The sequence below is a fragment of the Lepidochelys kempii genome, chromosome 11 (assembly GCF_965140265.1).
Source record: "Lepidochelys kempii isolate rLepKem1 chromosome 11, rLepKem1.hap2, whole genome shotgun sequence".
Taxonomy (NCBI): Eukaryota; Metazoa; Chordata; order Testudines; family Cheloniidae; genus Lepidochelys; species Lepidochelys kempii.
Genome location: NC_133266.1, coordinates 36586099 through 36599000, shown reverse-complemented (window position 1 = coordinate 36599000; position 12902 = coordinate 36586099). Strand labels below are relative to the sequence as shown.

The following is a 12902-nucleotide window of genomic DNA, read 5'->3' as shown; positions in this document are numbered from 1 at the left end:
TTAGCACCCTCCTCCCTAACCCCCCAGGTCCTTATCTATATAATAGTCATGGCCCTATTGAACCCTTTGGGGCTCATACGACATGAGACAACCTTCATCGGTACAGCTTCCTAGGGTGACAACCTCCTCCCTTGAGTCCTCCCAGATACTTGTCTCAGGTGGCAATTCATTAGCCTGAATCACTAGAACTGTCTTAAGAGAAGCACTCTTAAATGGAGAAACAAACCATACCAGCTGTTATATCTTCCTCATCCCTGGACAAGGCAGTTGTTCCATCTGTACAGTACCATGTCACCCAGATGATTACAGGAACTTTCAAGAGTTACTCAGATGTATAGCTGTTTCTCTAGAAATCCCAGTGATAATGGTAGAAGAGAGTTCCAAAGACATTTAAACATACTCTATACCTCTTTACATGGTTGTCTGGCATTATCTATTGATGAAGCCTTATTAGAGCCAGTAAAGTTTATCTGACGGACCCTAGCATCAGTAACACTGACCTTTAAGGAGACAGGTAAGAGGTACCAGGTCCCATCCACCAGCTTTGAGTAACCTGTTCACTTATCCAATATTTGGCTCATTGGTAGTTACAGCAGCTAATGAAAGAAACAGACAACAACTGAGAATGACACTGAAAGATAAATTGTTTCTTCCACCAAAACCCTTACCTCTCCTGTCAGATTTAATATCTCAGGGGCATTCTCCATTAGGATCCGATCTCACTCCACCTCACAGCCTGGTTACTGGTTGGTTGTCAGAGATAGAGAAATCGTGTTCTTCTGATGTCCAAATTATCTTGATCCAAAGTAAAAATTATTCTACCAGAATAGTTTATGTTGCCAAGTAGAAAAGGTTTATGATTTGGGCTGAACAGCCTCAGTTATTCTATACAGACTCCCAGATCCCAACTATTCTGGACATTTGCTGTCTTTAAAGAGCTCAGGATTTTCTGTGTCTCTTTTTGAGTGCCCTTGGCAGACATCTCTGCATATCTCCCTCCCATCCAGAACTACACAGTCTCCCACCCAACTGTGATCAGATTCCCAAAGGGCTTTATACATGTTTTTTCCCCTCGGGTAAAGGGCCTCCTCTGTTCTCGGATCTTAATGTTGTCCTGACAGGCTCCCTTTGAGCACATGACAACTTGCTCCCTATTTCATTTGTCTCAGAAGGCAGCTTTCTTAGTTGCAATTACATTAGCCCAAAGACTAGGGGGAATACAAGTTCTTATGGCAGACCCTCCAGATGCAGTATTCCATAGGGACAAAGATACCCTTAGGTCCCATCCCAACTTCTTATCTAAGGTAGTAACAGGTTTTCACATGAACCAAATGATCCATATACCAGTTTTCTTCCAGAAACCACATTCTAATCAGGAAGAGGCAAGACAAGATACTCTGGATGTCCTTAGGGCATTATCATTCTAACTGGATAGAACCAAGCCATTTTGAGTTTCCCCAAGACTCTTTGTTGCATTTGCAGACAGATTGAAGGCCTAGGCTATATCAACCCAGAAGCTTTCTAAATTATGTCTACCTGCCTTAAATCCTGTTATGAGTTATCCAGTTTAGATCCCTCCAGTGTCTCCTCCTCCCTTATATCGCATCATTGCTTGTGAGTCATCAAGAGTAGAATATATATGCACAAACACTCAAAGAAAAAGAAACTGTTACTTACCTTACACTAACTGTGGTTCTTTGAGGTATGCTGTCAATACGTATTCCATGACGCACCTTCCTTCCATACTACCATGAAGTCCTTTAACCTCTGGATTCGGTACTGGTGAAGGAACAGAGTGGTGGTTGGGGCTGTTTCCCCTTTATGCCCTCAACACAGGGCATGAGGACACTCACGGTGAATGTATAGCCCCAGGACACTGCTGGGCAAAAGATTCTGATCTCAAACACAAGGGACGCATATAGACACAAGGGACGCAAGGGACGCAAGTAGAGTAGCATATATATATATGGACAACATGCCTTGAAGAGCCACAGCTAATGTAAGGTTAGGTAAGTAACCAGTTCTTATTATTATTTAGTTGTATTTTGCTTCTGTCTTTATGCTTTTTCCTATTTTCTGATCTTGTGCAAGTTGATTGGTTAGAATTTGCATTTGCTAATATTTTAATATTTCAACTTTGATTTGATATAATTGCTGTTACATGACCATTTAATTGCATCACTTTATTCTAAGTGCAGACTAGTGATTCAATCATTTATAATGTATATACATCACAGGGGAAAGGAAAATGCAGTCTGAAATGCTCTTTAACACACCTACTGACCATTGAGTAGCATCAAAACCTTTGGATGATGATAGCACATCCACCAAATTCCAAGAGCTAGGAAGTAATTGCTTAGGATGTGTACAGCTGCTAAGTGGATTGGGCATGAAGTTACAATATATGAAGGGGCTACATTTTACAGTATAATAGATTGTGAAATCCTAGATCTCCTCTTGAATTTGTCCAAAATCCTTAATTAGTGCTGTGGGAAAATGAAAGCCTTCTTGATGCATTCCTTACTCAGAGTAAAATGAGATACTGGAGAACACTGAAGCCGTGTTGCTGCAATATAGAAGGAAATATTCTACCTCCCATTCCTGCTTTTTGGCATTTTTTTGAATCTGCACAACGTGATATTTTTAATAAAGTTGGTTATGATCATTGTGGGTGAAGTCCTAGCTCCATTGAAGTAAATGGAAGTTTTGCACTGACTTCACTGGAATAGAACAGAAAAGATGTTAACATGCTTTCCTAAAAATATAAAACATTCAATATCTGAGGCTCATTGTCACCTAGCACATACACATAATTCAGCAAAAAAAATTAATTTTAGATTGAAAAAATTTTGTATCTTGGGTAAAAATGTACCCCAGATGTGTTGCACTGTTATCCTGGGTTTTTAGTTCTATGTACAAGTTTGCTTCTAGTGAGAGTATCTTGTATTCTAATAGTGGTAAGTATGACTTCCTCACCAAGCAAGCTGGGATTTTTTACATAAATGTCATTTGTATATGCTAACTGATAATGCATTTGTGGGGTAATGTTATACCCCATGAGCATATGTGTTATGATAACTCATGAACTAATGACCATCCAACTAGGCTGTTTTAGGACTGTGCATATGCTAATTGATAATGCCTTGCAGTGACAATGGTTGCTGCATACAGTCATCCTACGGTAGAAGGTACTCCAAGGATGCTGGTTCCTTCAAATGTGGGATTGTTAGGTATCCTCAACAGAGTGGACTGTTGCTGGGTATCTTTGTCTAACACTCTTAAGATGATTTTCTGTCTAGTTATTGTGCTCCAAACACTGCAGACTCAGGAGACTCTTAAGGGGATTTTTTGTGTTGCACAATTCAAGATGACGAACAATGAGCACAATATTCTGTTTCCGACCTTGTAAAAATGATTTGTGCTAACAGTGTAGTAGATGATGGTGTTGAGAGTTGCCCTGAGAAAGAAGACCATGTGTCTGTTGATTGTTCATCAAGTTCGTCTTCAGACAATGAGGAGCTTTTATCCGGGCAAGAATGAATATCTAGAATCATGAGCAGGGGCTCACAGGACACATGCCTGGAAAGGGGTATGGCAGAAGGGGATACAGGAATAAAATACTATTTCAATACCATTACCCAAAACTCCTAACTCAGAACCACTGCACTGATTATGTGCAGGAGGGAGATCAAGCCCACTATTCAGCTTTCCAGCTACTGAAAACACACAAACTGTTAAACAATTTTCTTTAGTATATTTAAAATCTTGCTGTATCTGCCATCGGCCCCCCCAGCATGATCTTGAAATCAATTAAGATTTTTTGATTTCAGAAATGTCGGTAAATATTTTACCAATAAGCTTTCCCAGCCTTATACATTGTTCACTACCAGGGGCAGCGTGTGATGAAAAGTTTGCATTTGATTCTGCAGATGCATGAAAAAGATCTGACAATCTAGTGGTAGATTTCAAAAGAGAGTTCAAAAGTCCATCTAAATCATTATTCTGGGGAAACTGACCTGGCTTTGATTCGGGCAGCTTCCATATCAGTCTTTGAATATGAGTTAGAACAAAAATCCAAAAGGCTCAGACCACATGGTGGTCATGAATCTCCGGTTCCTTAGAAGATAGTATCTGACCCCCCCACAAATCCATCCTCTTCGCTAGAAAGGGGGATATAAAATCCATAATTTTAGAGTGAGCAAGGGAACGGATGGGAGCACTTATGGTGAAGGCAGAGGTACCGCATCATCAAGTTTTGTGGGCTTACTGATGTGTTTTAACCATTGCTAGTAAATTTAGGTAATTCAGCCCAGCTCCTTCTGCCCTCAGACCACTCTCTCAGACTAGAACCTTTTGCTATGATCTTATTCTAGGTACAACCACTTCAAATCTCCCCCCCAAAACATTCCCCAATCAGTTCATATCTTCCAGTACAAACAATCTACCATTGCCACCACAAGCACCCAGCATTGAAAAGAGGGACCACGATTGCCCCCAGGGGGGCCGCATCCCAATCTCCTGGTGCCCACCACCTCCAGAATTTAGGGGTCTGTTCCAGGAACCCAGTAGCACACAGGAACAAGTCCTCAACAATCTGCCACTGCTCATGGCTCCCCTCACTGCTATACCAGGCAAGTGGCAGGCTCCCCACACAGGACCAGGACTCTGCATTGCTCCCTGGACTCTCTCCCAGTGCTACCACCATCTCGGTATTGCAGACCCTGTCAGTCAGCACATCATTTCCGTCTCTTCTCCCAGGGCTTGGGAGTGCAAGCTGGGTCAAGACTACTACAGAAAAGTCTAAAGCTTTGGAAGATAAAACTGGATTTTCAACATATATAATAAAGATCTCTTTCCTCCATCTGTTGCCTTATTGGACTTCTTTAAGAGTCCTTTAATTTTTGAGAGCTTTATATCATCATTGTTCAAGTACTCTTTTAGCATCTCTTCTCTCTACTTTAGAGCATGTAAGCCATGATCATTTCAACCGATAGAGCATGGAAAGTGAGCAAGTCAAGGAGAATGAATGGTCAGTGCAAAGAAGTGAATCAGCTGTGGGACTGATCTTTCATACCAATTTACAGAGGATCATTCTTGCTTCATCAGCTGTTGATCAATAATATTGTTAATTCCTAACAGATTTCTATCATTTCTCTGTTGACTGTGGCTCTCAAATACAATCAAATGGCCATTATAACACTATAATGGCTCTAAGAATGTTATCAAATTTTAATGTGTAAGAGTAAGATCAGTACCTATACTGACAATTAATAATAGGTTCACTTTAATTTCCTTTGTAGGGTTTTTTTCTGTGTGAGAATTTTTGTTTTCCTTCAGATCTTAGTGCATCACCAACAAGATATGAGAATACAAAGTATTTATGCTTCCTTGTATCAGCCAGTATTCATTAATGGGTATCTTATGGCATTTCCCCCTATTTTTCCTTTATGCTACTCCTTCCTTTTTCTCCTACTTCTTTCCTTAATTTAAAAGATATTCTCCAGGCTGCAGAAGTATTTCTGAAGAAAGTGCTCTAACTTAGATTCTTCTTGAGAAGGCTGTAACACACATCTATGGGATGTATAGTAGTATGTACAAAATGAGTAATTTTTGCTTTTCTATTTTTTATGTAGGTCTCCTTGGTTAGCTTAACAGCGAATGCATTAGGTTACTCGGAACTTGGTGCCATTAAGTCTCTTAGGACACTAAGAGCTTTGAGACCTCTGAGAGCCTTGTCACGATTTGAAGGGATGAGGGTAAGACAAAATGAAAGAACCTGAAATAATGCATGCATAAAAAGAAACAATGCATGCAGAATAAGGAATGACAAATCCATGCAGAAAGGCTGTACTATCCTCTTATCTACTGAGTATCGAAGTGATAAGCAAAAGGCTTTATCAGTTCACCTAAATCCATATGCAATATCATACTTTAGTTGTGTTCATTCCAGTTACTTTACTTTCTAGCCAATCTCAGGACTTTTTCTTTAAGGATACAGAAATAATCAGAGAAATAAATATATTAACTCTTAACGGATTTTCTAAAAATGAGTTAAAGATGAGTGGATTTTGAACAATTTGGTGCTGATAAACATACCACAAGGTTTGTACAAGAATCTGATTTGGCACCAGTTTAAAAAAGTACCTTCCGTGTTACAAATTCAGATCTTTGTATTTTCATTAAAAATAAAGCTCCAAATTCAGCTTTGTTGTAACTCTGTTGAAGTTCACTCGATCGCACCAGGGTTGAATTTGGCCCAGTTAGTAGTTTTACATCTATTTCTGTCAGTGGCTGATGGACACATGAGAAAAATATGAATTATTTTTGGATTATTTTTCTTGATTAGATAATCATTTATTGTATAGTAACTATTCAGCTGACTCCAGGAAGAATCCTGTTATTCAGTACTAAACACATTATATTTAGTTCCTATTCTGAGTAAGTTAGAATCACTGTTCTCCGTCTCATACAAGAAATGGTCTCTTTTTACTTAGCGTTTCCTTTGTCTACTATTTTCTATTCCTTACAGCTGCTGAATATAAACTAGTCCAATGTGCATGTCATTGAAATCTATTTAATTTTAAGAGAATGATTTTTCCATTTCATGGAAACATAAGAGGAAGCAGCTTTCTGATAATGTCAAAATCAGATATAATCTAGTAAAATAAACAGTTTGCAATGTACTGTCTGAATAATGTTTAGATATAACTCCACACTAGTATCATGAAATCAAATTCAGATGGTTAGAATTGAGTTCCTCAAATTGTATCACATTACATATCTTTACTTCAGACTTCAAAAAACCCCACAACTATTAACTAAAACATGACTAGATTCATGAATTTCAGTTTCAGATGACCATGTCTTAATTTAATAAAGTCCTTAAAATTATAAATTTGTGAATTGATAAATTAGCAACATGTAATAGGCTAAGAGCTGGGTCAAGTACTGCAGTGTTTGTTTTGTCTGCTTGCAGGAAATTGTAAATTTGGGGGGAGAAATTAAACCTCTTTGCTTTCTTGCATTGCTTATACCTACAATGAGCTGTGGCAAAACTGGCTGATTTTTGATTCAGCAAGTGTCTTTTTAGTTTTAAGGTTTTTCACCACCTTCAAAAAGATGCAGAGTATTTCCTGGAAAAGAATTAAATGTATTCCACAAAGCCTTTGTGAATAAGAGACTGTTGACAAATTTTAAAAAATCAGGAGTCAGATTCTCAGATTCTCATTGATTTCAGTGGAACTGTGCCAATTTAAAGAAGAATCTGACATCAGAAATCTAGTTTAGATTATGATCCTATTTTTAGTAATGCCCTGTTTTCTGTTTTAGTGAATTGGGAAAGTGTGAAAATTTCAACAAAAAGTGCTTTTTCAACCTTTTACCAAGTCAGTAAAATCCTAATGAATTCAGTCCGTTCTGTTGGTTCTGATGTATACATTTCACAGCTCACTAATATTTTTATATAATCTGGTTATAGATTAACTTTGTTATTCTCTATTGAAAATATTATTCCTTGTGCAGAGGGCCAACACAAGGCCTATGAGCCATTTAGGTAAAATATAGGTCTTAAGTGTTCCATAGAGTGTGCTACCCTGTGCACAGGAATGAGTTTTGCCAGAATAAGAACATCTGAAATAGGATTCTTTTGCATTGTATTCTGAGAAGTGTTTAATACTTCAAAACAATGAACTTCAAAAAAACTAACTCCACCCAGATGCTGGAAGGCAAAGTAAAGAATTGCTTTCATTTAAATTAAATCTCAGTCACAGATTTAGGGTTATGTTCACATTTCAATGCATGTAGATTAATGATAACTACCTGCAAACTAAGACTTGAATATACCCCTTGCTTTTATGTTAAGCTTTTTATTACTCTTTGTGACATAATGCTCTTGCACTAGTTCTGAATTCATATAGTATTTTAAATGTAGAAAATCAAATATACGTTGCTTTGTCTAATTGGTTTAGGTAATAATAACGCATGTGTTTGTATGTAGCTTTCATGAATAAAGCATGTTGTGCCCTGCTTGATTTCTGCATTAGAAAAGTAGTATCAGGCAGAAGAAAACTTTTAAAAATTATCCACATTGCACTTTCAGTTTTGCATGTTTTATGCACATTTCTGGCTGATGGCTTTAAACATTTACTGTATTTCAAATTTCCAGTCCAATTTCTCAATATGTAAAATTAAATAACAGTAATTGATGTCTCAAATATACTCCTAAAATTCAATAGATATTTTGGAGGTTCCCTTACCAGGGAAATGATGTTGAGGCTTGAACACGTTATTTTTCAAGAGCACTCTAGACTTAAAAGAAAATTGACAGTACCACATACAACTAAGTTATAAAGCATAACACCAAGTGTTTCTGTCATTACAGATACCTAATTAATAATAAACTGTATATTTCTATTTCATATAGGATAATCTTTCTTCAGCTTGGATGGGGGTGGAACGCTGGTTCCTCCCCTCAGCTCTTTATTATGGGTACTGTATTCCCCCCCTTTGCTACCCTTAATCCTTTCTCTGTGACTAATTACTACATGGAGTGGGGCCAGAGGGGAGTGTTCTAATTTGTGTGTCCCAATAACATTATTATAGTTGATAATTCCATTCTACACCCCTGTTTTAATTGCTTTAAGCTTTCCCAAAAAATACCGTTTGGGAATGAAATTTTTCATTTTTGATCTCAGCATAGAAATAACTTTCTGTGGCAACCTTCGTGAAAATCAGTTTAGCTATTTAGACTTATCAGAGCTAGTGTTGCAGGAGGAGAGTTTCAGTGCTTAAGACATTTTTAGATGCTCTTTTTTTTCACTTGGCTCTATCACGAATGGGTTTGAGTTAAACTTCTAATCTGTCATCTATGTAGTCCTGAAAGAGCATGTGTGCTTTGCATTGTTTGAAGATATTTGGTTTGCAGTTATGAACATTTTAAAGTGGTATGCAGAGTATCCACAGTACATTACTTTATTTATAGTCAGCACACAAAGTGCTATGATTTGAATATTCACAGGTATAGATAATTGTATAGTCCGTCTCTATATTTTATTTAATTTCCTGTTCGCTGGAGTTTTTTAAAATGCATACACTGAAAAAATGGATCAATTTATTGAAAGAACTCCTCATGAGCACACAGATCACATTTCTAAAACTGAGACATCACATCACATTTCTTTCTTTAAACGTAACTCATAAAATCATCTTACCCTTCATAGAACAGAAGAGATAAAGGGGGAAAAACAAGACAAAGTATGATGGAAAGAATTAGGGCCTCTGAGATATTGCCAATAGGTCCTGAGATATTTTCAAACTTATAATTATCATCCTACAATCTGGAATTTTTCTTATAGGAGCCTGTCTTTGTAAGAGATGGAAGTTTTCTTTGATCTTATGAAGATATTCTTAGCAGTCAAAATGCCAATAACAATCGTATGTAATGTTGTCTTTTGTTAATCCTTGAAGTTTAGAAACATTACACAGGAGGCACATCACTGATTTAAAAATATGCATTCATTGTCATATACTTTCAAAACACAATTATCTGAATACAGCCCTAGAACATCACCAGATGGATGAGAATATCACTGGAATAGCCCAGAGTCTTCCAGGTTTAATCAGTTTACTTTTAATGGTTCCAGTATGAATGATGCATCAAGTTAAACTACATTAGCTTTAACTGAGTATTTTCATCACCTTTGAGGTCTTTGTATTCTAAGTTTGAACCAATCAACAGTTGTATAAGTTTCCCCTTCCATTTAGATTATTATTTGGTTGGAAATCTATCTATCTATCTATCTATATATATATATGTTGTTGATCAGACAGTTATATCATTTGGAGGTTTTTTTCTTTGAGAAATCTGATCTTATTTACCAACTCAGATTTCTAAACAGTCAACCAGGACCCCAGCATCTTAGGGACCAACTCTTCAATTACAAAAATGTACAAAAATTAACTCTGTCAAGATTCTGTCTGTAAGTCTTCAAAAATCATAAAATGAATATAGTAGTACTCTGTGATTCATTCTCATAGCAGCCAGTAATTCTAGTTGACTTTACTGTTAGAAGAATGGCTTAACTGTCTGAAGAAATAACTTACCTAGCTGAATTTGTGGATGTTTCTTATCAGGGTTTTTCATTTGGTTGGATTTTAATGAAAATTCATTGTCATTTTTGAGGATCATAAATTGAAATAAGCATTGTTTTTATTAAATACTTATTGAAATACATTGTATGTTTTCTTTTTGCCATATTTTCTTAAATAAAAAGCAAAGAAATTAAGATCAATCAAGCTACATTACTGTAATAGTAAGATTATATTTTCACAAAAATTGGGAAATTCTGAGAAATTTTCCCCCATCAACTAGTTATTTTGTTTCCTTTTCCATGTGCATTTACAATAGTGTCTTTCATTACATTATCATATAACTGCAGTCAATTTGACATACTGCTTGGCAGATAATTGGGTAGGAAAGGATGTAGAAAAACCCATTTTTTCTATATTATTCCTTCAGAAATACTCATTACATGATTAAGTCTGTGTTAAAAAGCAGGGTTAAGGTTGCTCTGGGAACTGTAGGATCTTATTAAATCAAACAACTTAGTAAAATTCAAAAATATTAACAAATTATATGACTATAATTAGCATCTGCAGTTGCACTAGCTAAATTAAATATTTACAAAAGCTGTCAGTTCTCATACTTTAAGGCATAAACTGACCACCAGTTGGGATTGGGTAGAAATTTTTCCCATGATAGGGTATTGTACAACATTTTGTGCATTGTGGGATTTTTGGAAGTTTTTTGCTTTTCTTTGAAGGTATTAGGTACAGGTCACTGCCAGAGGCACGATTCCAGAATACATAGTCCATTGTTCCGGTCCAATAGCGTAACAGTTTAGCAAAAATAAAAACGATTATACTGTTTTTGAGGAAGGAGCAATTGTCCCTTTCTCTGAGACTTTTTCTAGCTTTTTCTAGCTTCAAGCTTGAGTATCACTGTTATACACATTAACACTCTCTGCTTTTCGTCTCCCTCAGCTCATTCTCTAGTCCTTCTGTCTCCCGTTTATCTGCCTGTCTTCTCTTTGTTGGCTCTTAATTACCCCTAAAATTTTCTAATACTGAATGTTTTAAACTCTGAGTTCCTACTTCTAGGTAATCAACTTTGTTTCATGTCTTTGGCTCTGCCAATACTTCCCTTAACTCAATACTAGTTTTACTCCAGAAGCAGAAAATCTTGTTATAAATCTTGTCATCTGACACCGTCGAACTTTCTGTTCCCTAACGCATTTTTGTCTGTGTATCTGCCTATTTCACCTCTGAAACATTGACAGGATTCATTCTTACCTTGATTGCTTTTTTGAAGTTTTTGCTCATATCTTAATCATATCCTGTCTCAACTCTTACATTTTCTTCTTTCTTACTTCCTATTTTCTGTACTTCAGGGAATCCAGGACTAGGGGTGGAAGGATTGATTTGCTAAAACGAGAGTTCATCTCCACTTTTGACCATGCATCAAACTGTCCTGAGCATTTTTCAGACTATGCTTGTATTTTAAATTTTAGCTATATAATTGCAGTTCAAATAGTCCATTAAGATCAGAGTACGTTCACTTGGCATCAAAGTAAAATTATATAGCAAAGATGAGTTCATGAGAACATTAAAGGGAAACAAGGAAATCTCCATATCCCGGCAGGTATATTGCTATGATATAAGCACTGAATTGTTTAAAGGTGGATTTCACCAGCTAGCTATAATTATTTTCTTTTTTAAAAAAGTGTGTATGATGGTTACCTGATTGGCAGACTAAAACCAGCCATTCATCCACAAATGAAGTGTAGTGTGAACCCTGGCAAGACAGTTGTCATCACACTGCCCACCAGTGGGCCTCAGCTCTCCTTTGGAGGGAACTACATCTAACAGAGAGAGGGGAGATGATCTTCATGCCCTTTATAAATTAGCTTATGCTGGGAACACCAAAATCATCCTGCACTGTGTAACTTGGCTTTTTTTGGTTCGAGGTCTGATTTAATTAACTTATCTTGCTAATTTTGATGGGTGTGGGCACTCAATCCACTGCTGTTAAAACTCCCCTCCAGAATATCCCCTGTCGGAGCATCACAGAGTGCACTTTATACCTGGGAAACTCTAGGACTTCCTCAGTACATTCAGCACTCAGAGTCTCTAGCAGAGAAAGGCCAGAGCACACCAAATTCAAAACAAGCACCATAGGTTAAACAGCACAAAGATGTTGATACAAAGACTATAGAGAGTTATTTTCTCAAGAATTATCCAGCCAGATAGTGGCAGGGCACAGAGCACATGCACACAGACACAACTATCATGAGTACTGCCACTGGGAGAGAAATAAGAGAAATTCTTACGAGAAGTTCTTCAGGAGGTAGAGGTGGAGGATTACTACACTGAGACCTTTTTTTTTTCCCTTATCACTTTCTAACCAGATTATACTGTTCCTCCTGGAAACATTTCATTTTCATCTTCTGTCACCTCCAACTCCAGTTTGTAACTGCTCTCTTGATACTAAAAACTTTCCATAAACATAGAATCAGAAGTAGAGGACTAGGAGGGACCTCAAGAGATCATGTAGTTCATACCCTCATGCTGAGGCAGGACCAAGTATACCTAGAGCATCCTTGACAGGTGTTTGTCTAACCGTTTCTTAAAAACTACCTGTTCCAATACTTACTTGCCTTTATAGTAAGAAAGTTTTTCCTAATATCTTACCTAAATCTCATCTGAGCATAGTATATGCTTCATTACAATCTGTCATATCATTTATCTACCTACTCTCCTACCCATTCCACTCCAATCAGTAGGAAAATTATATAATTGCCTATGTGCTTTTTGAAGAACATGGATTGGCAGCTAAAAAAAAGCAA

The 12902-nt window shown here is 37.0% G+C and overlaps 1 protein-coding gene across 8 annotated transcripts in view; it reads left to right on the top strand.

Annotated features, from left to right (window-relative positions):
* Positions 1-12902, top strand: part of LOC140895606 (sodium channel protein type 1 subunit alpha) — a 181912-nt gene that overhangs the window by 134466 nt on the left and 34544 nt on the right. For all 8 annotated transcript variants that reach the window (XM_073305722.1, XM_073305718.1, XM_073305720.1 and 5 more), the window contains one exon: positions 5634-5756. In XM_073305722.1, the coding sequence (XP_073161823.1) occupies positions 5634-5756 (123 nt within the window). The remainder of the gene's footprint in view (positions 1-5633; positions 5757-12902) is intronic.